The following is a 26,779-nucleotide window of genomic DNA, read 5'->3' as shown; positions in this document are numbered from 1 at the left end:
AGATTTTCATTCTGAAAAGACCCAACTCCTGGTAACTAAGCTATGCAATACAAATATATGAGCTTGAAAGCAATTATTATTTCTCTGAAAATTTGTCTTCATATAGTGTTATCAAGTTTAATACTTCTCAGTTAATAATCTTAAACTCATGGTTCTTATGTTAATATGGCCTCATTGCAATATAAATGGTACAATTAAGAAAAGCAAAATTTTAGACTCTTTTAAGGTAAAAATTGTACTAAAACCTGTTATCCTAATTGCCTATAATATGAGTCATTTGGAAAATGAATGATTTCTTGCAATATGGGAAAGTGATTTCGAGCACAGGCTTTGTATTAAGAAAAACATTGCTTTAATATCTGACTTCTAAACTTACTAACTCTGAGAACTGAATGAGTTACTTAAACTAAGTTTTAGTTTCTTCATCTATGAAATGGATGGGAAAACATATAATTCATAACTATTGTAAGAATTAAATGAGAAAAGTTATTTAAATACTTAGCACTGGGCCAAGCAGCAACAAATATATATGGATGGGCTCACACACACACACACACACACACAATACTTAACTTTAGCTAGACTATTTTTGAAGCCATTATTACTCCAGAGACTAGATGTATCTGAGTTGGTTTAGCATTCCACTAGGCATGTTACTTTTCATGCCTTTTTCCTCCAAAAACAATGAAACCAGTTCTGTATTCTTACATAAAACAATTTTAAAAAGAAAATAATAATGCAAATGTTCAACAAATGATTTACTATTGTTTGTGTTTGTCTGGAAGGAGCTTCCCACAACTTTAGTCACAGCCACAGATCCTTATTTCAAACAAGATACATCTTTTAGATATTTAAATATGTGTTCTCATATCATAGAACTTAAATGTGAAGTCATTTGTTCTGTGCTCTAGCTGCAATGTGCTATATATAAGTAAAATAGCATGTGCTGTGGTTTCTGAGTGCTATCACTAAAAATCTAAGGAGACACACACTGAGAAGAATGGTTATAAGACCAAGAAGAATTGTTTCCTTAATCTTTAATTGCTCATTAAAATGTTTCTGAGGTTTAAAATATAAAATCATGGTAGAGAGCTCTGGCATATGATGTTATAACTCAGTGCCATGAAAGCTCTATTAAACTCTAACATACTTAGAACCCAAGAATATAAATTTTGATGCAGAAAAATCTAAACCAAGGGTGAAATGCCATGTTGAGTTTTTTAATAACCTACTTAATAATTTACACTTTAAGAATATATAGAATATCTTGGGAACATTTTTCTCAGAAAGAATTCTTTGGAGTAAGTTTTACCTTTGCTCCTGTGTTAATGATGGCTTTGATAAAAATGACCCGAGGAAAAAAGACAATCTCCATCAGATATTATCTGCGTCTGAAATATTCTTCACTGATTTCACACGCACTGATAATATGAAAGGTAATTTGTCCAATTCTAGTAGGTCAAGATTTGCAGTAGTAAATGCAAAATTCGCATATAGCTCTTCTCTAAAAAGTCTCTGCAGTGTTTTTCAGTTTATATAAAAAGGCTTAAGATATTGCCTGAGGCATCCTTTTTTCCCTCAAGGCAAGCTAAAGTGCCACAAATCACACTGTTAACGTATTCCTTTCTTTTTTAATTTCTCAGAGAGCCGACATAGGGATTTCTGCTTTAACCATTACCCCAGACCGTGAGAATGTGGTGGATTTTACAACGCGTTACATGGACTACTCAGTGGGAGTCCTACTTCGAAGGGCTGAAAAGACAGTGGATATGTTCGCCTGTCTTGCACCATTTGATCTCTCTCTATGGGCTTGCATTGCTGGCACAGTCCTGCTGGTTGGTCTGCTGGTCTACCTCTTGAATTGGCTTAATCCTCCTCGATTACAAATGGGATCAATGACGTCTACTACTCTCTACAACTCCATGTGGTTTGTGTATGGATCCTTTGTACAGCAAGGTAAGGAGAAAAAATACAGTTTAGTATAAAAAAAGAATGTGATATTTCATATGTTATGAATTCGGTTAAGAAGGTTCCGGTTCCGTATCTTGACCTCAATAAGTGTTCTAAAAGGTCTTCACAGCAATTCTCAGAAAAGAACATTTCCTGCTCTTTCCTGGTGGATCTCAACACTGCATATTTCCAGCAAAAAACAGTTTAGTGTCTTTCAAAGTAAGTTCAATTTCATTAATAAAGCCAAAAATGAATGTCAGAGGTAAGGTTCACAAGAAACTCAAGACAAGATTTTCCTTCCCAAGCGCTGACATTCTGAGATACAGCCTTACTAGGATGAGGATACTACCAGATCAGATATCAATTATTTACATACGTAAGAGATGTTGAGACTTGCTCTTTGTTGAGAGACATTATTTTATGTATTAAAGATATTCATTGGCAGTGAAAAGACTTTACGATTCTGATAAGAAATTTCATGCTTCATCTTTCACTTTAATATATAATCTTTACCAATGACTTAGAGTTTCACTATTTTCTAAAGAATGTCTTTGTTGTGTTATTCAGTATTCAATCTGCCCTACTCTTTAAATGTGTCTAGTTAATTACTTGACTCTTACAGTTTCAGAATAGAATAATATTTATTAAATCCCTTATTGAAGACTACTGCCATCATAGACAATGAAATAATAAAATATTTATGGGATTCATAGTTTCCTGCAAACTTGTCACATGTATTGAAGAGGAGAAGTTTGTGTCAGTGGAGACACATGACACTTCTGCATTAATATGTACAACTTTCAGTAGCATCTTACTTTTTATTCACATTTGCTATTGGATCTTGCATTAAATTTCATTCTTTCTCTGATCATTTGACTGATCATAAAGTTTGTCTAGACGTTTCTTCTCCACTTTCTCACTTAAAATCTATTCCTCACACCTCTGTAAGCATGCTTTTCCTTCTTCCTTTCTGTATCAAGGGCTCTGACTAAGGTTGTAGTTATCACAGATATTTTTGGTCTATTCATTAATCACTAATCTGGTAAGTATTTAATTGACACTATTTTTTTAAGTAGAACTTTGCTAGTCACTGAATATACAATTGTGAGCAAGAGAGTCTTTGCCATCATTGAGCTGCAAGTCTTGTGGGACACAAACATAAAACCCACGTATGATAGAGATCCAGCACAGACTGAAATGAGATCACAGAGGTAGGGAGGCTAAATATATCTTAATGTGGCAAAGAAAGCTTTTGAATTAGTACTCTATAAACAGAAACAGAATTAACTATGCAAAGGGCTTACTAAAGAAGAGAATGGGGTAAAGGAGACATAGATGGTAGGAGAGAATTTAAGACCAAGAACTGAGAAAGAAATTAGAGCAGATTATGCAGAATGGAGCTGATAAAGATGAGGCTGAAGATATATTTATTATTACAGGAAGTTTGAACTTGATTTTCAGGGAAATGATCAGCAATTTAAAGGCAGTAAATAGGGGAATGCATGTAAAAATATTCTGATTATAGTGTGGAGAAAGTTGAAAGAACAATGTGGAAAGGGCAACAAATTATCAGAGTATTCTAATAACTAAATAAAGAGTTAATGCACAAAGGTAAGATGGCATTGGGAATCAAAAGAAGGGTATTGATGAATCAGTAGAACCCAATGAATTATATAGTGGTGTGGGAATTGGTACTGAAGAAGAAAAAGGATGTGAAGTTTATCCTAGGTTTCTGGATTGGGAAATTACATGTATTGAATATTGATGTCATCTTCTGGGAAAAAGAAAAGAAGAGCAGGTGTAATGGGGAAGATGATACATTCATTTTGGTGCATTTGAGTTTAAGGTATCTATGAAATATCCAAGGATATATTTACTATGCTTTGTTAGTGGTGTTATATATTTATCAGAAGCACAGAAGAGACATTTGGGCCAAATATATACTTAGGAGACACTGGCATGCAGATGAGAACTGAAGCCATGGAAGTGAATAAGATCATACAGAGAGAGATCATTGCTCTCAACTGCATACTTCTGATCGAGGACCACTGGCCCAGAGAGGGCCTAGGACAGAGCCCTAAGGAAAGGAATAGACAGAGGAACTTTCAATGGCAACTAATAAGGAGTGGTAAAAAAGATGCAAGTACTGTATATACCATCTACTGATATAAACACTGAATAAAGGCAATATTTGAATATGGAGGGTTTGGTCAACAGTGTTAAACATTTCAAAGAATCAAGTAAAATTAAGACTTGAAAGGTTTTCATTGGATTTAGCAGTAAACTTGTTAGTGGTAGTGTTCCAGTGACATAGCTGTGTAACAGATTCCTCTAAAACTTACCAGTTGTGAGTGTCACAAGTTTACACAAGGCATAGTGAGGATGGCTTATCTTTGCTCAATGATACCTGAAGCCTCAGCTGGACAACTCAAAGTCTGGAGGCGGAACTTATCTAAAGACTTGTTCATTTCACTCCCATGTCTGGTGGTTATGCTGGCTGAGGGCTGAGGGCCTCAGCTTTCCTCCATGGTCTCTTTTCATAGAATGGTTTGGCTCTCTCATAGCGTGGTGATTGATCTCTCCATAGAAAGCATCCCCAAAATAGAGAAAAGAGTCAATGAAACAGAAGAATTTTGTAGTCCAGGTTAAGGATCATAAACTTGTATGATGGTGTGAGCTTCTCTTTCAGGGAACATTCTAGATATGCCACTTCATGGCTTTGTTATAAATTAAAACGGTTAAAAAATGTAAAGTTTTTAGATACAGTAACTTATATAAGTGTCATATAAGTGTTTACCAAATAAATAAAAAAACAAAAACAAATTAGACTCAATTGTGGATAATTAGGCACATAAAAAGTATAATAAGGCAAATTATTTCAGATTATTGGCAAGATGGTGTTGAAATAGTAGATCCTAGGGTATATGGAGCAATAAAAAAAAAATAGAAGGACCAATAATGAGAATGTAGCAGAGAGCAAGCCTGAAAAGTAATAGTTGAGTAGTGGGAGAGAGCAGAGTTCTGATGAGACCGGAGAACAACAGTGGAAACGTCAGTGTGAGAGAGTTTAAAGCTTGTATTTACGAAAAGAGAAACTGGAGCCTAAAATTTTTGAAATAGAACAGTAGAGGACAAGTTACAGGTGTGTGGATGTGGATTCCTGAAGAGTTGGTGAAGGACTTCAAAGCTGATTACGAAACTGAGAGCCCAGAGGATTAGATGAACCATCTGTAATGATGGTTGGCTTGGACTGGAGAGGGAGAAAATAAGCCATGTGGCAAACAAAGTTGTCAGTAAATGAGGAGCGATAACTAGGATGTTGATAGAAAGAAGCATCAACCAGAAATGGGAGGTGGTGAAGCTAGATGTAATTAAGCTCCTTTTTACCTCACTTCTTTCCATTCCATCCAACTTTTCTGTGTGTGGTTTCAATAACTACCAATATGCAGATCACTCCCAAATCTATCTTACCCATCCTTGAATTTTAGTTTTGTAGACTCTGTGGATATACTCGAGATACTACAAATTCCAACATGCCAATAATTGATTTTATTTTACACTTTAAAGCTTTATAGCCTCTCATATTCTCTATTCCAACTGATGCATTACCAGCCACTCAGACATAAGGGTTAGAAACTTGGAAACAATTTTGATTTCTTCTTCTTTCTACCCCTTATATCCACCCATCATCAAGTCCTGCAAATTTTACCTCCTAATTATTTCTGGGAGTGGAGATCTCTTCTCACCTAGGGAGATGAGACCTAGACACTTTACCTAGATTAAGCCTACCTCATTTCTCATCTGAACTACAGGAACCTCACAGTAGTCTTTCTTTTTCAATTTTGGCCCCTGTAAATATAGGCTCACTTACTTGTATATACACCCGAATGATCAGTATCATGGAGAGCTAAGCACATAATTCCCATTCCTCAAATACTTCCTTGGCTTCCTAGTGCCCACTCTTTATAAGTTATTTAGAGCATGAACAATATTCCATCGTCTGACTCCTGTCCAGTGCCGATTCTCATCTCTTATCACTCATGTCTCACATTTAATTGTTCAGTTACTCCAACTATTTTTGTCCCTTGAACATAAGAGAAGACTGTGTCATGCCTCTGTGCCTTTGCTTCTACTCTTTTCAGTTTCTGAAATGCCTTTATTACCAACTGCTTAATCTCTACACCCACTCTGTGCTTTCATATGGCAAATTCCTACAGGTCCTCTAATTCTTGCTTTGATCTCACTTCTTTCAGGAAGTCTTTGCTGGAATTAGGGACTATCTTCCATGCTCTAATATATTTATCACAGTATTACCAACTATAGTGTAATTCCCCCCCCCCTTTTTTTTTTGTCTCCACCTGAGTCCTTTGAAAACAAGATGGTGTCCTGTTTATCTGTTTATCTTTATGGTCGCTTTGCCTAAGCTGAGTGTCTTGTACATATTAGATGTTTAATAAATGCATACTGATCAACTAAGTAAATAAATGAATGCTAAATACTTAACTAAATCAGGCATGAAGTTAACTGCGATATTGTGTTTATGAGATTGCAGTCTATCTGTGACCTTAAACTCATTTAACCCAAACAGAAAGTTATCTGGAATGTCTCCACTGGTATATTTTGTTAGGTAGCTAAGATGAGAAACTTATAAATAAGGTCTCCCATTGGTTGAAGTCTTATTTTTGAGAATATTGACAAGCTTATGGATTGGCTTTCTGAATTTTGTCTCCAGGTGGCCAAATTTTAGCAAGTTTTGGAGAACATCCAAAAGAGAAAGATAAATAAAATTATCCATATGGTTAGCATGCTTTTCTAGTTCTGTAAACAAGCTGCAGATATCAAAAGTTATAAATATGTTAAGCACTTTTCTATCTCAACTGTTCCCTTAAATAAGTTGTACAGCCTGTAGGTTGATTGTACATTTATACAAATTCATAATGATGAATCATGCTGAATTGCACATAATTAACTACTTCATCTGAAAGCCTGCTATTCTTCCAGTTGCTAACAATGAAAAGGTGAATTCATTAAAAGATACCGAGAGTATCTTTATGCTTTGATTAAAAATAAATTAAGAAAAGGCTCCCAAACTCTATGAAAAAGAGAATCAATCAATGCAGTGGCACTGAAATGGTAATGCACAGGCAGTGAAATTGGAATTAGTGATAATTTCCAATAAAATGTAGTCTTTTATGGAGAAGTACAGCTCTTATTTCAGAATTACAGTCTTTATGGAGCCACTAGACCAGATTGAATAGGAATAAAGAGGCATTTCATGATTATCAGACACATTTTTGAAAAAAGAGTTCAGGGACAGCTAAAAGCAAAAAAAAAAAAAAAATGTTAAATATATGTGAGTTGTTTACTAATCCTGATTTTTTAAAAATTTTGTAACTTCAAAGCGTTCCAAAAAAACAGCTCAGGGAATCCAACTGTGCAAAAGCAGTATGGTCCATTATAGAGATAAACTTAGTACATCTGTTTGGCTAGAACATTAGAGCTTGTGAATTAGGCAGTTTAATGCATGAATGGGAGATGAATTTTATGCAAGTTTTGTTGCCATTTTATATCTTCCCTTATCTCCATGCGTACATACATCGCTCTGCAATCAACATACTTTAAAAAAAACTGGGGCTTGATTTTTGAAGATCCCTTATATTTACTTTATGGTCAGTGACTCTTAACATCATCTGGGCCATGAAGAGTCTCTACGACTTACTCGCACATGTGGTTGTATGTGATCTGTTTGCTATTTACTTGCAAAGGGAAATTTCAGAGTTTACCTCAGCTGGTTTTGTCTGCTGCTTTGAAATATAAATAATTGTAGTCATGTACAATGTTTGAGGCTGTCACCTATGTTTCTTTACTGGCAAGCATGTACTATACCAGCTATGTGCCAGGAACAAGAAGAGCAAAAGAAAAACAAGGAATATTAAGTGGCTTAACAAATATTCCTTGGGTATCCTATGCCCAACCTAGATATTTTGAATATGATTATAGTAAGAAAGATAAAATTCTTACAAGAATGTTTGATACCATGTAAGGGAAGTGGACATAGCCAAACTGGGACCAAATAAACCACTTTTGATGAGAGGAGCAGACAGGACTATTGAAAGGAGTAAAGAAGAAAACTCCTTTGGTAGCTTTCTTAAGTATCAAATAGTTCCACAGATGCTAGTGATGAGTACAAAGAGGTCCTTTAGGAATGGTAGAAGGTAACTTGATGGCTGCTGCACAGGAGTGAACATGAGAGGCAGCCCACTGGTTTTGAGATCCCAGGACAATTTTTGGAAGAGAATAAAGAGCTCTTTCCACTGCCAGATGGATGGCACTATTACAGAGAATCACAACTTTCTCATTTCCACAAAAAGAAGAGTCAGACATTCTTCTCTATTAAATTAGGCAACAGAAGAGGTTGTTGATGAGAAAGTATCTCTTTAAAACCTTGAGTAGGAGAATAACTCAAAAAGACATCCATTTTAGTAGGGTAGATATCAAATATATGAAATTTGCCGATGTCCTAGTCACAAAACCCCAAAGGATTCAAGCCTTGAAATGCAGTCGCTAAAGCCATTCCTTTGTAATGTTTTCTGATATTTCACATTCAATTTGAATAGAACAAAAATGATACTGGCTAGCTCTGTTGTTTACTGACCCTAATGAACACAGAGAAAATGAGAGTAATTCCCTGTGACAGGTTAACTGGACTATAGAGACAGGTTTTTTTCCTTCATTCTGTTCTTACAGATATTAATTCAAAAAGGCTCTCTGTAATTTTTATTTAGGTTAGAACAACATCTCTGTTGTTGCTAATTATGATTGGCAGTCCTTAACAAAGAGAGCGCCAAGCACTCTGAGTGCTGTCACATCTACTTGAGAATTTCCCCATGCTGATTTACAGCATGACAAGGTGCTCATTTTCTTTCTTTTTATCACCATAATTCTCCAACACTAAAGAAAAAGTTGAACTTTCATACTTTCAGAGACTGTTTAAACTCTATCATTATTGGGAAGTGAGTAATTTGTATGACCAGAAAACAGTGCCATGACACAAAGATGTGAATCCACCAGTTTACATTCCCTGTGAATTGTACTGAGCTTCTAAGTTAGTATTCTGTGATCTATGTGCATGTGATAGCCCCTGGTTTTCATTTATTTTAATACTAACTCTTCCTGATTTGAGCCAGAAAATCCTTTCTCATGCTGACCTAGCCTTTTGAAGAGTTAAAAGTAATTATGTAAAATGAGGCACAAACAGATTTCTGCTTAAAAAATGCTTATAAAACAAGAACTGGTATGAATAACATTTTCTTGACTTCTCAGAACTACTTATGAGTACATACCATAATTAAAAGCATTATTTTAGTCTTTAACAAGACAAAAGAGTGGTTTCCCGAGAGGCATGTTAAAAAATTGAAGGGCCATCTTAAGATTTTCTGAGTTGGTTTCTTTTTCTTCCTTTCTCAAAGTGTTATAAGAAAATACATATTTAAAAACATAAATTTAAATGATAAAAAAGCAGGTGTTATAGATCCTTTAAAATAGCATTGACATCTTTGTCAGTGTTTTTACAGTACTATGTTACAATACCCCTTAGCTTAGATAATGAGGTTAAGGACAGAAACGTACAATGTGGGGAATATAGTCAATAATAATATAACAGTTTTCAATGTGAGAGATGGTAACTAGACTTTTCGTGGTGATCATTTTGAAATGTATAGAAATATCAACTCGCCACATTGTGCACCAGGAAGTAACATAGTGTTGTAGGTCAATTATACTTCAAAAACAAACAAAAACAACAACAAAACAATCAAACTAGTAGAAAAAGAGATCAGATTTGTACTTACCAGTGATGGGAGGTAGGGTGGGAAAATTGGATAAAGTAACAAAAAGGCACAAACTTCTAATATAAATAAGTACTAGGAATGTAATGTACAACATGATAAATATAATTAACACTGCTGAATGCTATTTATGAAAGTTAAGAGAGTAAATTCTGAGGGTTCTCATCACAAGGAAACACATTTTATTTCGTATCTACACAAAATGATGGATATTCACTAAACTTATTGTGGTAATCATGTCATGATGTATGTAAGTCAAATCAATATGCTGTACATCTTAAACTTATATAGTGCTAAATGTCAATTACATCTCAGTAAAACTGAAAAGGAATTAAATAAATACACACATACTTACAGGTCAGCTGCGGGGGCAAAAAAGAATAGGGACAGACGTCACCAAAGATAAATCTATTCAAAGGTGATTTAGGATCAAAGTTAAAGTATTGGGATCCAAGGACTACATGTGATAGAAGAGATGTTCAGTTCAGAATGTAAATTTGGAAATTCAATTTTTGTTTGACCTCAGTTCATTTCCCCTTCACCTATGAATACGTAGTTAGAACTTTAGTAATGATGGTTATGTTTCTACCACAGCTTTTTAAAACGAAATCGTGTCTTGAAAATTAAGACTCTTGGCATTTAACCTAGCTCTAAGATACATGCTTTTAAGCGAACTATAATGCACATAATGCTGAATTTAGGATTCCCGTCTCCAGTTGACAGAACTGACAGGTAATAAGGCACTGTGATACTTTTGTTAAGTACTCTTAAATGTGGCACCGCCTTTACCTGAATTTTTCATAATTATAAGGCAGAGAAATTCCAACATGTTATATAAATTCACATCCTATATCTTATCTATATCAGTGTTTCTTATTTGTAAACTACATTTCTTGATGACAGTTGTTCTTTTTTGTATCAAGATGTAACCAAAGGCCAGTACATAATCCATACTTCCACAGTTTGGACACATAAAATTGCTCTTTGATTTGTGGGTGACCAAACTTTATGGAGTCTCTTTATTTTTACAACTTTGCCTCTCAGGCTCTAAATTGCCATTCCATTTGGGACAGCTACACAATTTGTTCTGTCTGCTTCAGTTGTTTTCTAGCAGTTAATGATTATATCCATTGTTTAAACTTTAGCATTTCCTGAAAGTATTTCTTCTGCCTTTAGTATTTAAAATTCTTCATTCTCTAGGAAACATCTCCTTGTTTAGTAAATGAGAATTATTTATCTAGTCACAAGAGTGAATAGGACAGCATGGTATCTGTCTTCATGGAAACGAACTAGGAAACACACAACTCCGTCATAAAATCATAATTATCACACTGAGGAAAGCACAAGTCACAGTGGGCATGGAGTTGACAGATATGCTGCTACTTGGTAGATTACAGTCAGGTCAAATTCATAACGTGTCATGACCTATCGAAGATGAGAGGAACACAGACTAGGAACCAAGTTGGGTTTTTGGGGGTTTTTTTTGCCAAATGACAATGGGAAAAATTAATTGGCCAGTTAACTCACTTGATCTTTGCTTCCTGATCTATAAAAGAAAGTGTCAGATTATTTTAAAATTTTCTTTCATATACCCTATGATGTATAATATAAATATTTAATTAAACAACTCTTTTCATATCTTTGTGTTTCCTTGAGAGACAGTTCAGTTTTAAATCCTTTATCTATCCATTTCACAGCAATGTGTTGTTAGACAAGTTTCTTAGACTCTAGGTGCCTCAGTTCCCCAGATAATAACTACCTACTACGTCAGGTATTTGAAAAATTAAGAGTCCACAGATATAAAACACTTAAAACTGTGTGCAAGACATAAAATAGGCACTCAACATTGTAATTATTATTTTCTCATTGTTTTTGCCATCCACAGCAAGAGAGGAAATTAGCCACATTGTTTAATGCTTTATGTACTCATTATTACCTCACAGAAAATAAGCAGTATTTTAAAGAAGCATACTGTAATTAGGCATAAGGAAATGTATTAGGAAAGCCAGTCCAGCTAATGAAAATGTTTATAGTGAAAACCATATGCTAACAAATTCATAACTTTATGTCACTCAACTAGACATGAAAAACTACAAGAACATTTTTCCTACATGAGCATATCATTACCACATGTATTTGTAAATAAACTATAGAATAATATGGCCAAAGATGCAACAAATTAATGAACCCAAATTGAATGAATTACAAGTTTTGATTCAAGATGCTTCCAGTTTATATATTAAGTTCTTTGGGGCTCCAAAAGATTAAATAGTCTTTTAGGGACATATCTATAAAACTATGTATATATGTGTTTCAGTTTTGAAACTATATCTTGAATCTGTGACTAAAATAGCACATAATTAAGTATAAACATCATATGGAAGACAATTTTTCCAAACTAAACAATCCTCAAAAACTACTATTGGTGCCAGTCTAGAGCCATATGGACCCTTTCCAGATAAAAATGATTATGATGATGATGATTGTATTTTCAGTTTTTATTTTAGTGCACTTACAATGCCAGTATTAAAAACTATTTTATGATTTTAAAATATGTCAATAACTATCTGACAGTTTAATATACTAATAAACCTAAAAGCAGCTTTTTCTATTATATAGATATAATCTTTATAAAGTAAATACTATGCTAAAATTTTCATTTCCCTGATAGAAATGCTTTTAAACTTAAGAACATTACTGAAATATGGTTCCCATTGTTAATATACATGTAATACTTACATTGTAAATACCTTTGAAATACATTATAATGTGTAGGAAAGTTATAAGTAATATGGTTCAGTCTGTATTCTTAATACATTATATTATTGCAGTATCAGAATATATACTACCAGATATAAGGTTAATTTTAAGATGAAAACAATTTCCCAGTAATCAGTAAAACTTGTGACTTTGATCTGAGAAAATCAGAGTATATAATAATATTCAGAGTTAAATCTGAAGCAAAGAATATGTCAAAGCAGTGTTCAAAAGGTTGATTCTAAATTAAAACCATTTGTGATATTTAATGAATATTAACCATCTAAAAATAAATTGGATTATATTATTAAAATTACTGAAAAGGAATAAATGACCTTTGGATATTTTTCCAAAAACTGTTTTAATACAATTTTCACTGAGAAAAATAACCGAGTTCCTAAATTACTAATAATTTGTTGCCTGAAATAAATTTTTGAGAAGTCTATTTTTTAAATAGATGTGATCCTAATTTTTTTTTGGCTTTAACATTTCAAAATAGTAAGACTTCTTCCCATAATTAAGTTATCTTCGAAGTCTTGAAGGATTGTTAATGGCATTCTGTTTTAACTTAGATCCTTTATAATATAATGATAGTCTCGCCTTTTTTCTAAATGTAAAAATAATTTTGCTATATCAGCAGGGACTGTCTGTAAGCACCACATTTCTGTTCTATTGTTGTAGTATTCAAAGAGTTAAGGCTACTTAGTTTTCAGTCCTCTGCCTTACATCACCACCCAAGGAGTGCTATAATCCTCTGGAAATGCATTGCCTGGAGTGTGGCTCTGCTTAATAAATCACTCCATCTTATTTATCTTTCTCTTGACATATATCTAGCAGCAGGAACCATTATCCTGTGACAATGTTAAGTTCTACTGACATTTTCTCTTAATTAACTACACCACTGGCTACAAATTTTACATTGGGAATGCACTTCCCTTATTTAATGCTGCCTTGAACAAAAGAAGTGTTGTTTGTCTTACATTCATTGTCATAACATCCTGCGATAAGTGAAACGTCTTTGTTACTCTTCCAGAAGACCAGTTTATTCTGCTGAGAAAACAACAAACAGAAGTTTTATTTAGAATCATATGACATCATTTTTATTTAAAAATGCATTTTATTAGACATCTTAATTAATATATGAGAGCCAGATTACATGTATCAGTATCTGGGGGAAGGGTGGTTAAGTATAGGGACCCACAAATGCAAAGAGCCTGCTCCAAGAGGCCAGAAGAATTAGGAGAGGGTGACTCAGAGAGGGCCATGAATTCTCATGACATTGGGTTTTGAAGACTTTGGCTCCTACTTCGAGAGTAATGGAGTGTCACAGGAGCACGGGAGTGGTTGTTAATTGGAGGGCATTAATTGGAAAACTATTCTATATCTGTTCTGTGTTCAAATCCATATTTGGAGATTTAATCATCGCTTCAAAAATAATCATAGGTTTGTATCTAAATGAGTCCTGATTGTATTTTGTAAGTGTGAGACATACATCTATTTAGGTAGATATGATTACAAAATACATCCAATCTTTTAAAAAAACCTTAACTCCAAGATCCAGCCACACTGTTTTCCACTCTGCAGATCAAGCAAATATGGTTATTCATTTCAGACAACATATTTATAGTTAATCAAAAGATACAAGAGTTACATTTCCAGCTTTATTTGTGATGACGGTGCCTGAAGAGGACCATTTTCTTCCAAGTAATCTTCCCCGTGTAATTTTTTCCTGTATCAAACCAAACTACAGATAATATAATGTCTTTCTTTCAGAGTAGGATTAAATAAGTCCCTTGTACTTAAATCACTGGAAATAAGGTTCTCTATAGAATATTTTTCGTGTAAAGGAATTGAAAAGCTTTCTTACTGCTTTATTCATTTGAAATTTATATATACTTCCCTTTATCCAGAAAGACCTTGAAATCTGCTAACATTCATAATAGCATGAGATTCTTTGGCTTCTGTCACAGAAAAAAAAAATCGATAACATTCTATACTCCCAGTTTTCCTTGTCAAGGCCAGCTCTTTGATTTAAAAATTTCTTGATTTTTAAATCCACAGCCATTTGGTCACAAAAGGCTATCTGGAGTATAAGATTAAATAGACACTAGTTTCAGCCACAGTAGGAATCTGTGAACTCAGCATTATCCTCCAAAAACCCTTCTTTTGAAAATGACATGCAGTTCATCCATTGGGGCTATACTTAGTCTTAAGCCATAGGAAAAACAAGGTCAAATCTTCTGTTGAGATCAGGAAATAGTGCAACTGATCCCTTTATGGTTGTTGTAAATAGCTGTACAGATTAGTGACAGTTCTGAAAAACTAAATATTATAAAGTGAATCTTTAATATTCAGTCCTCAAAATACAGGAAATGGTTTAGGTTAAAGGGTAAAAACTAAAATGTTCACCGTGATGTTCACTGATTTTTAGTTTTTCCTTCTGAGCTGGTATTGACCTAATTGGCATTCTACAAATGCTGACTTGAATTAGGTTAAGCAAGTTAGAAATTATACTTGATGACTTGAATAATTTATTAAAAAGGATAAGCATTAAAACTTGCTTTAGTAGCACAAACACTTTTTTTTTTTTATAATAATGTAAGATAATGAAGCTGGCCACATTCAGTGTCTAGGATGGACACTTCTAAGTTGAACTGAGTAGCTTTTGTGCTACTAAATTACATAGAATACATATCTAGCTGATGAACCAAAATAGAGTAATTTGGCTGAGAAAAAGTCATTCCTGGCACTAAAAGGCAGTTTAACATGTATTTATACCCAAGAAAGCTTAGAAAATGAACAGTAATTGCAGAGGTCAAACTTGTAAGTTGGCTATACTTACTTGTTTCACTCCAAAATTTGACTGCAAGGAAATTTAAACCTCAAATCTGTGACTGTCTGAGACTGTCATTGAATTAAAGTAGTTTATCAACTGAGAAAATTGTAAATCATGACATAAGCACATATCCAACGTGTAGATAATTTCCTATATCAAAAAAATACCATTGTGAAGTGTTATGAGTTTATAAAGTAGCATATTAACTACATGCTAAGTCCATATATATATATTCTCCTTTAGGAGAACACCTCCTCCTGGTATGTTATTATAGTTTAATATACTTCACGACAATAATTGATAAAGTTGAAAACAAATATTGTGTAATACACTGGTGGCAGAAAATAAACAAAAGTATATGATTTTCCAAAGCAGAAATCTACAAGCTATATTATTTGTTTGCTTTTAGGTAATAGATAAATAAACCTATCAAAAAGAGACATTTTAATTTAAAACTGCATATTTTTATATTTTCAGTTCCTTTATGACATTATAAAATGCAGCTCAACTTTTTTGATGATATGAAAACAAACCAGCAGACACAATGTTTATTAGATGTGCATTTTCTGTGTCTAATTTATCTTTTAGCAATGCTATAATTAAAAACATTTGCAATCAGAGAATTTAAAGGAAGTGAAGAATGAGAAAAGCCAAGTAGAATAAAAATATTATTCCCCTTTTTAAAAGTATAGATTTAGTTTTTGAACTGTGACATCCATTATCATTGAAATCAAATGAAACAAACTACAGGGAAAAAACTTTCAATATTATTAGAATTCACTTCTTCTTTTCTATTGCTTTTGCACAGCTGATTTTTTGATCATCTCTCTGAAGGGCACAGGGGCTGTGCTGCTTCTTATAGATAGGCTATGAAAAAAAATACCACTGCGTCCAACTTTTAAGCTATCTCTTCATAAGTTAAACATTTCCAATAATGTTGTATTCTATAATTCCCTAGTTTGTTTTTCTCCTTTTTAATTCACTGTTGATTAAGTTACAAAGGAACCAAGTGCTGCTGGGAATCCTATAGAAAGTCAGAGGTTTGAAGACTCAGATGAAGCTTACCGGGATCCTCCAAGGCTGATCTTTAAGTGCTTTGATCTAGTACTTCTGATCTTCAGTTTGACATGTTATTGCTCATCAAGATGCTTTAGCTGGAAAATCTCCCTTTAACACAGAAAATGTGGAAATTTAAACTCAAAACAAATTTTAGAGTTACAGTTTTTGTCAAGTTTAAGAAGTACTTCCTATTCATCCATTTAAGCATTGTCATTTACTCTCCTAAATTTAATATTTTATTCATATTGATAAAAGAGTTTTATCAGCAGATGACCTGGTAGGGTATAACTGTTAATCACAATGAAAGAGTTGTGTTAGATTAGACCTTAACTTATATAAATATGAAAGTACGGAATACTACTGAATTTACAGCTTCTTTATTTAAAGCAGCAGTAACAGCTTTTCATGTGTATAGCTAAATGATCTGTGCTATTTAGAGACAGTATGAAGGGTGGCTTCGAGACTATGAGACTGTTGAAGAAGACTAGCTGAAGTGGTTCTAGCCTGAAAAACATTACAACAAAAACACTACAACAACAACAAAAATGGAAGGAACAGTAGAAAAGAAAGTGATTAGAAACATACATGATAGGACTCAGCACTTGAATGAGTGTTGGTATATAGAAAATACATTAATGTACGGAACAACAATGGTTTCTATATAATATGTTCAAAATTAAATTAACAGTACGTCTTGAACATCTATTTATTCATTTAGTTATTCTTCTGCAACAGTATTTGCTGTGTGTCTTTATAAGTCTAAGAATCTGTATTATGGGGGTGTGTATGTAAGTCCGTATGTATAATTTGCTTGCCAAGTTCTTTATTATTATATATTTGTAAAATTGTGGAAATCCTTTTAATGGTTCAATCTTTGAACATATCCTTGGTTATTTTCTTAAGAAATGATTTTAGGTATGCAGCTTCTGAGTTAAATGATACATATATATATGGACACTTCTAAGACTTTTGATACTTTCAGCCAAACATTGTACCATACTACTTATTCACACATTTTAATAATTAAAATTATATAAAACCTCCATAGAATTTTGAAGGATTTATTTAGAAACATAGTGGTAACTCAATAGCATATTGTATAGCTTTACATTACTGTGTTTCATAGGTATTTAGAGGACACTTTAACATATTCAGACAGAAGGAAATTGCTTGCACATAAAGCATGACAACATTACAGCACTTAAAAAATGTGAACTAAATTATTGGGACAAAATGCTGACTAAGTTATTTGAACAAAAATGTTTAGAAAACAGGCGAAAATCAGATTGGAATTTGGCTCAACCACTTAAGTGTGTATTACTGGTGTTTATGAAGGTATAAAATTATACTATGTAATATAGTGAGGCTATTCAAAAAATTTTAAATACTGCAGCAGAGCTTTTATGTACCTAACTATAAAGGAGGGCTCTGTTGTTCAAAATGATAACTGAGGGGAAAAATTCAACATCTCCATAAAGAGAAGAGAGAACAAAAGAAAAAAAAATCTGGTCAAAATTTACCTAAAGTAGCTCATACAATCATTACAGTTTTAAAAATTTCATTAGTAAGAAATTAACAAAACATCCAATAAATCTTCAGGTTATTGCTTCCAGAGTCACCAAAGATTATTAGGTGGAATAGTACTCTTAAAAGTGTTGTAAAGAGTTGTATTAACACAAAAATGACTGTCAGTGATTAGTTTGATTAGTTTGTATTTCATCATTTGTCTACAAATGTCCCATATTTTCTAGAATAAGTCTATACCATGAGCAACATGATAAAAGAAATAAAGAAACCTGCAGAAGATTGCTCAAGAACTTAGTCATATGATTATAATTAATATTAATAACAGTTCCTCAAATAATGTTTTCACATAAAAATCGCCCAGCATGTCTGTTTTCGAACAGCAGCCTCAAATCTCAAGCAGTCGCAGGGGCCTCTTGTATATTGCCGTATGTGCATAGAAGAAATTTCTAAGTCTGAGAAACTTGGAAGAAGCAAAAAAATACATATTTTTCCTATTTTCAATAAATCTGTGCAGAGAACCAAGGTGAATGAATGTCTCCAGGAAAAAGGGAAACCAAAAAAGTAACTCACCATTTTGTTTGCATGTAAAACTTACACATTAGAGTTTTATTCACCTGCATATAACCTATAATGTCTAAAGTTAGTTACAAAGTTATTTGTCAAAGTAATTTGAAAAGAAAACAATAGCTATTTATAATTTTAATAATTGGGGCTTCTAATTTTTTACTGATACAATAAAAAGTTTATATGTCACCATCAAAATGACAAATGCATTTGCTAAATTATCCAAAGAATGGAGTTAATAATATAGAATCACAACCCACTTCCCAGAATAAGTCTGGGGAAAGAGCTCTTCACCTGCCAATTTTCTCTATTATTTATTCATCTTTAGCATCTCTTGTCTTTGCAGTATCACCTTCCTGCTATGTTATGTCTTCCAAAATCTCCTATTAGTTATTTTGCTTATGTTTTAAGTTGATTGTTTCCTACTATCATCTAAAATAGTACCTTGGTCTTAGTAAATTATTTCCAGAACAACATAAGAAGGATTTTTTGAGCCTTCTAGATATCTAAATTCTTATTCTGTTTATTTTCCTTTTGTTTGCTTGAATCTGCCCTAAATTTTTAGCCTTGCCAGACCACGATAAACCTGTTCATTCTTATCACTGAGCCGAACAGAGGGAGAAAATGAAGTGGCAGTAATAAATCAGAACCCTTGATGGAAGAAATGGACTTGGAGGAAGAGACACCATGATTCTTGGAATCTGGCTTCCCAGATTCTCTGACGTGTGGCACTCCCTGCCTGGTCTTTTCTCTTGTCTGGGAGAGCCTGTGAGCATGAATCATCTGTCCCTACTTCTCTGTGATCTTGACCTTGGCTGAGGAAATGCACTCTTGCTTTCCTAATCATTTCAAAAGGCTCTTGTGAAGACTAAGTAAGAAAATCCTTATAAGCTCCAAACACAATGCCCAGTGCATTAGTAAATACTCAACAAATAGAGGCTTTTATTACTTTGTTTCCTGACCTTTCCTTTAAAGTCTCGTACTCCTAGATTTTAGCTTGAGTTTAACAAGATTTTTGTTTATTTTATTTTGTTTTGTTTTGCAGCTTTACCCTGATCCCTTTCCTTCCTGACCCTCCTTCCTACTTTGGTACATCCATGGTTTATATATATATATATATATATTTTTTTTTTTTTTAATTGAGATATGGTCAGTTTAAATGTTGTGTCAATATCTGGTGTACAGCACATTGCTTTAGTAGAATAGAAACATACTTATATTCATTTTCATACTCTTTTTCAACTTAAGTTACTATAAGACATTGAATATAGTTCCCTGTGCTATACAGTATAAACTTGTTACTTATCTATTTTATGTATTAGTTAATATCTGCAAATCTTGAACTCCCAATTTATCCCTTTCCACCTGCTTCCCCCACTGGTAATCATGTTTGTTTTCTATGTCTGTGAGTCTGTTTCTGTTTTGTAAATAAGTTTGTCTTTTTTTTTTTTTAAGATTCCACTTATAAGTGATATCATATGGTATTTTTCTTTCTCTTTCTGGCTAACTTAACTTAGAATGACGTTCTCCAGGGACATTCATGTTGCTGCAAATGGCATTATTTTATTATTTTTTATGGCTGAATAGTATTCCATTGTATAAATATATCACAGCTTCTTTATCCAGTCACCTCTCAGTGGACATTTAGGTTGTTTCCATGTCTTGGCTATTGTAAATAGTGCTGCTTTGAACATTGGGGTGGATGTATCTTTTTTAATTAAGGTTCCCTCTGGATATATGCCTAAGAGTGGGATTGCTGGATCATAGGTGCATCCATGGTTTTGATTTACCACTTCAGCCCAGCAATTGGAACATGTTTTCTGATTTTTCCGTTGCTCATCAGTTCAACCCAAGTCCCTCACTCTGTGACTACAGGGACCCAAGATTGAAAATGCTTTTAGAGCTCTCTGGAGAATCTAGAAACCACATCTAAATAGCTCATTAAGAAAAGAGGAGGAGGAAGAAGAGAAGGAGATATTCTTTAAGTAATATAGTTAAGCTTCTTGTGGCATTATGAAAGGCATTCAGCTTTATGTATTTGTACTCACAAACACACACAGAAACCCACGAGCTGCGGCTTGTATACATTTGCTTATTCAGTCAGCAGGGTTGTGGAAATTACTATGATGTGAATTATTTTATGTTCTTCAATTCCAGATCTGTCTGTGTTAATAACTGAAATCTATCTGAATATATAGAGACCATAGACTGAATAAATCTCTGTATTTTATCTCAATAAATTTTCTGTAACACCAGCACACCAAAAATCTCTTTCCTTTAGCCATTTTCCAACCAATTATTCAAAAGAATATACTGAAAAGGACTGGGAGAAGAATTTTTTTGTCCACTCCTTAAGATATCCTCCTGAGAATGTAAGCATAAGAGCTCTGAAAAACAGGATAAAGAAGTTCACAATTGAAAAGACCAAATTCATAATGTTAAATGATTTCCTTCTCTATCAAATTGTAAATCTTATTATATAGTCAGTAAATGAGTTATGATTTAAAACTAATCTTCAATGGTGGTTAACAGGCTACTGGGTCTGAATGGCATTTTGGAGCTTTAAAATGTGTTTTAAACTTACACCTGGCTCTCTTGCCATCATTAAAACTGATGGAATATGCTAATTAGCCTTTTCTGACCTTAGAGAAATAATGACTCACATATGCATAAGGCCCCGTTTAGGAACCAATCTCAGAACCTCCGAGGTAATTACAAGCTTTATTTGGAGCTCCATTTCACTTTTGGCTTCTGTTGACAACTGCTGCTTCCCTTTTGAACCTAAATGCTTGTGGGATTGGTAAAGTGGATGCAGTTTTCCTCAGAACCCCTGATTGATTGAATCCCTGAAAAACAGGTTGATAATGGCCCTAGAATTTATATAGTGGTTTTGTATAGTGGCTTTGGTTTTGCTGTAATTATTTTAAAACATTAAAAGCTAACACATCACTGCAGAGTGGCAAGCCTGGCTCAGCTGCCATCTTGCTTCATGCTCTTTGACAAACCACTGCTCATCCAGGCAGCGTTTCCTCCTTGAGCACCTTTCCCGGCCCTCATTTCATCACCAGGTCTGTGGTGAAATCAGTAGGAAAGAAGAAAAATAGTACAGAAAGAAAAAGTAGTAATTTTTGAGGACTCCAGAAAGTGATGTTTGATATAGACTTAAAAATTATATATATTTAAAGAATCATGATATATTCTTTGTTCAAACCATGAACTATGTCCCTGGTTTTTTTGTTTATTTTTTGCTGAGCAGATAGGCAATTGGTGTATATTGATGTATTAAAAATAGAACCAAAGCACCTAGAGTATCAATCAAATAATTTAGCAAGCAAAAAATAAACCAAAAATATACGAAGCCAAATATGATAGAATAAGTAAAACAAAGAGGTGATATATAAATTGACTTTTTAAATTTTAGTTCAGCCCTGAACCAGACTACCTGAAAACTATGAAGAGTTTGAGGCTTTTGTTTGGATGTCTTTCACTCTTTTTATATTGAGTTACTAAAATCTCAAATATTTTAATTTTGTAATACCAGATAGAAAAATTCTGTGTACTATACACAACTCTTCTACCAAAATCTTGGACTTACACTCTAAAGTCTTACAAATCAAGGTATTTACTAGCATATCTAAAGACAAACCAAGAGAGACAAGATAAGACTATTTGGTTTCTCCTCTTCTAATTTTTTTTTACAGGACCTCTAAAATAACACAATGGAGGAGAGATATAATAAGAGCATAAATACAGAGGCTGAAGATATTTCTAGGAGCACCTCTTAAATAATGTGTGTGTATTTGGCAAAATAACTATAGAAAGCATACAAGTGTTGGGAAATATTCTGGGAGTCAATGCGGACTTGAGATGTATTTCTCCATAGGTGCTGAAATTTAGTTGTGATATCAGTGTTCTGAAGATGCAACGTCTTATTTTTATCATTAAAATTTACAAAGTCCCTTTGATAGATACCAGGAAAGGAAACAGAAAAAGAGATAATAAGCAAACACATTTTTGTCACATGGCAAATGGCAGGAAAAAATGGCAGGAAATTCAGAGAAGATGCATGGCTGCTGATCCATTGTGGTTTGTGCTAACGCTGCTTTCATGAACTCATTAATACTATAAAGTGCAATTCTGTGAATTAGTGGAAATTTCAGCAAACAGCCATACATACTACCAAGCCTTCCAACTAAACTGGTCAACTATAAAAAGTTCCTTTGTTAAAAAAAAAAAAAAAAACCAACCCCGTAAAAAGTAGACAAGAAACTTCTAACTTCAATGTCATTTCAAAATCGCTTAAAAATTCAGTGCAATTTGTGCATCCTATGATCATTTTTCTAGTGTAATTGAATAGAAAGCAACTAGTGCAGGAGGAGGAAGAAAAAGCCTAGATTAGAAGAGACCTAGAGAAAGGATTTACAGCGTCTTCTACATACCATCATTGCCACTATCCTTGGAAAATGAAAGTAAACCAGTTTGTGGTAGGGAAGCAAGGTAAACACTGTTTCTTTATGTTGCACTTAAGGGAGCTTATATTTCGATGCAGCACTTAACCTCAAGATCCTTGGCTATTACTTGAGGTGCAATTTGTGTGAAATTATAATGTAGTCTGCCTTACAGACTGAGAACCTGAAATCCTCTTTTAATTGAATTACAAAAATCTCAAATGTTTTAATTTTGTAATATCAGATGGGAAAATCGACATTCAGTTGGCTGTTTTTAATTGCCTAGCTCATTAGAAACAGTGGGGATTTTATATGGGCTGGAATAATGAAAATACTGTGAAAATAAGATGGTGCCAAGTGTCACCTTTTAAGTGTAAAGTAATTCAATTTAGTTCTACTCTAAGTTACAGCAATTGGTATTTCAAATTTAAGTTAATATCAGCATATAAGGTTTACATGGTATAATCAGCAACCATTTAATTTGATTATAATTAATTTTTAACTTAACATTTTCAAATGTATTCATCAGAAATATTCCATGGTACTGAGTTTAGTAAAATAAACTAAGTACTTGTGTTATATCTGAAGTTTCAAAAATTATAAAGAGTATCTCCTTCTGTAGGAAGTTTTAATGTTGAAATAACTTTTTTTTTGATCGGAAGAATTTTCTTATTTCAGGTAAGTATGTATAGATGGGCATTTATATGCATAAGAGAAATCTACTGATCAAGAATAAAATGAAATATGTTAAAATTTATAATTCAGCTGATAGAGAATTCTTCAAAATGGAAGTATATAAATGTTAAAGAATTGGAAGAAAGGAACTTCTACTTATAAGCAGCTTTACATGTATTATAATTACTATGAAAATATAAATATTAAGTTAGGTAAGTCTTCCTATGTATAGGAAGTTGACATTTCGATTACATGATCTAATGCCTTCTAGCCTATTTTTGCTTATCTGCAAATAGACTTATCAGCTAGTCCAGAACGATATTTTGTCATTCAACTGAAATGTCAACACTTTGGAAAGACATATGTTAACAGCAAAGGAGCAATATAACCTATCACTATTTGTTCAATAAATAATGTTATAAAATGTATTTGAAAATTGTTAACATTTGTATAAGACGTAACAAAATTCATTTCTTTCACCAAATAACTTCTCTTCATGTATTCCATCAAAGAGCTAATGTTTATTGCAATGTAATATATGATGGTGTAAAATGTCTACACTTCCAAAAAGAGGGTACTTGAGTAAACTACAGTATATCTGACTAGGAAGATATTACTCAGCCAGTGAAAATGTAATAAGTAGAATACAAAAGTGTAAGTGTGGCATGACTATTAGTATTAAAAATTACTTTAAAAATATCAAAAATATTAAAAAATACTAACCTGGCCTCCTCTTCAATACTGGGTTTTTGGAACTGTACACTAGGTAAGTTCTGGGAACTGCGTAAGAGGCTACACATTCCCTCTCAGCAATTGAGACTAGGTTTTCTGCCCTAAGGTCTAGAATTGTTTTGTCCATACCTATCAAGAAGCATCTTAGTAGGCTGCCTATCTATTTCACATTTGGGAGCCCTATGATAAGCTATTCCTATAGGTCTCTGAAGGTCAATACAATTCAATTACCATTTCCAAAAAGCATGTCATATTATGGTAGTTCCACTCTGTCTAAACATCTACACTTGGCCTTTATCAACCTAGAATACTTCATTCATTTTAATATCAAGAAATCCAATTGTGTTGCAGTATTCCCAATTTCAGTTCAGGCCAACAAAGAACAAGCACATAGAACTCTTAGAAGATGCTTGTGCTCCACCGCCTCCTGTGCATTTCTTAATGTCTTTGCATAGGGAGTCTTCCTCTCACTAGTAGTTAGGGAGGTGAACAGGTTCAGAACAGATCCATTCCAACATTTGCACCTCCCTGAATCTCTACAGTATATCAAAGAGGTTGTGTATATGTTACCTCCAAAATCCATTCAATTATTGGTCTATCCTTTAATTAGCCAATTCAACAAACTATCACCATGACTTCCCAGGTATCAAGTCAGCACATTAAATATCAAATCCCAGATCATTGCCATCCATGACAATATATTTGCCTAGTCAATACTTACAGTATATCCTATTTGGCATAAAACTTTCATAAGTGGGCTGTATTATTCCTCTGACTTAGTTATGTTGGAATTTAACTTGTAGCCTGTATTGTGAGGGGCGTTGTGGGCGAGTCCAGGAGAGAACTGTGATTCCTCGGGCCCAGTCACTGAGAATCATTTATGCTGAGGAAAGCTGATAACCCTCAGAAGGGGTGAGAGATTGCTTCCAATACTAAGGAGTTGCAGAGGGATTTGGAAGTCAGTTTCTCATCAGTGCCCTTTCTTTAGCATGAGAGACTGCATAGGGCAGAAGATTTAATTAGTGGTTGAATTATGCTACCCTTAGTCAAGCCTTAATCTTGTTCTCAGTCATATCTGCCCTGAAGCTATATGATTTAAGAGACTCCTTCAAAGCTGCCATCAAGCCTCTCAAAGTTTACCTTATTTATGAATTGGGTATTCATTGCCTCAGTTTCTCCTTTAACCATTGTATTATTCGAAGACTTCAGAGTAATTAGCTGGAATCACATTCTTTAAAATCATTATTATTGCCACAGCCACTTAGTCTCCCAAGGCATTGCATTCCACCTACACTCCATCCCGTGCCAACACTAGTAGTAACTGAATAATTATAGTGTAACCACAAGTTGTAGATTGACGGTGTTCTATTTCCCACCAACATGCATTACATAGATATGTGAGCAACTCAGTCCCAGACTCTCATTTTTGTGCTTCTGTTTCATGGGACCCTACATGCTACTAAATAGGACATAGATGGTGCATCCTGCCTGGAAAATGGAGGAGAGTTTACTAAAGGAACTCTTTACAATGATGCGGGTGGAGTTTTAAGAAAGTAACAAAGATTGGTATGATACTCAGGAGTTACAGAAGGAGCTATTATCACTCTTCGGCCTAAAGGGGCAAAGAAAGGGAATGGTTACTAGAACCTGAAGAGAAAGTTATATGAAAAAGCTGCCCCAAAGCACTGTGGCCTTCAATAAGGGGAAGCAGTCACTGTATTTTAGAGTTGTTTGAAGTAACTCTTTTATTTATACAATTACATCATTAACTTGATATAGTCTCAAGTTCATTTGTATCAGTTTGTTTTCAATTTGCTCTTTTTAAAATTTAATATTCTTTTTAATTATGTGAAATACTTAACTCTTTCAAATTTAAAGCTGAATAACAAAGTTAGTCGCAAAATTCTTAATTCAGTGCTTGTTCCTTTCACTGTTACCCTCCACTCTCCATATGTACTTACTTTCGGTTGATTTTCCTATTGTTTTAGTTTGAAAAGACAGACACATTTCCCCCTCCTTTTTTTGCCCTGAAGTGCACACTGTAAACTGTTTTGTACCTTGGTTTTCTCTGGCAGTTCCTTCAGATTGCTTTAATTTTCTAAATTAGATGGATTTCATGATCATCTTCTGAGAGTGAGGACGAGAGTATGGAATTGGGGTATTAAAAGACAAAACACTGAAATATCTGTCTAAGAGAGTAGAGGAGAGAATTCCTAGGTAGATGTAATATGACTGTGAGGTTGCATTAAATCTCATTTGAAGTTTGTGGACACGAATTTAAAATGACTCACACAGGTAAATTATTCCCTAGTTAGAGCTTTGGATTTGACTTGCTGTTAGGGCTGAGCTGAGGATAAATACAGTGTTGATTTTAACAAATCACT

General features: G+C 33.7%; 1 protein-coding gene across 3 annotated transcripts in view; it reads left to right on the top strand.

Moving 5' to 3' along the window:
- The window catches only part of GRID2 (glutamate ionotropic receptor delta type subunit 2), a 1,267,385-nt gene that overhangs the window by 1,000,947 nt on the left and 239,659 nt on the right, over window positions 1-26,779 (top strand). For all 3 annotated transcript variants that reach the window (XM_064484830.1, XM_064484825.1, XM_064484834.1), the window contains one exon: window positions 1,644-1,956. In XM_064484830.1, coding sequence (XP_064340900.1) covers window positions 1,644-1,956 — 313 coding nt within the window. The remainder of the gene's footprint in view (window positions 1-1,643; window positions 1,957-26,779) is intronic.

This window comes from Camelus dromedarius, chromosome 1 (assembly GCF_036321535.1).
Source record: "Camelus dromedarius isolate mCamDro1 chromosome 1, mCamDro1.pat, whole genome shotgun sequence".
Lineage (NCBI taxonomy): Eukaryota > Metazoa > Chordata > Mammalia > Artiodactyla > Camelidae > Camelus > Camelus dromedarius.
Note: the sequence above shows the minus strand (reverse complement) of the source record. Positions and strands in the feature narration are given on the sequence as shown.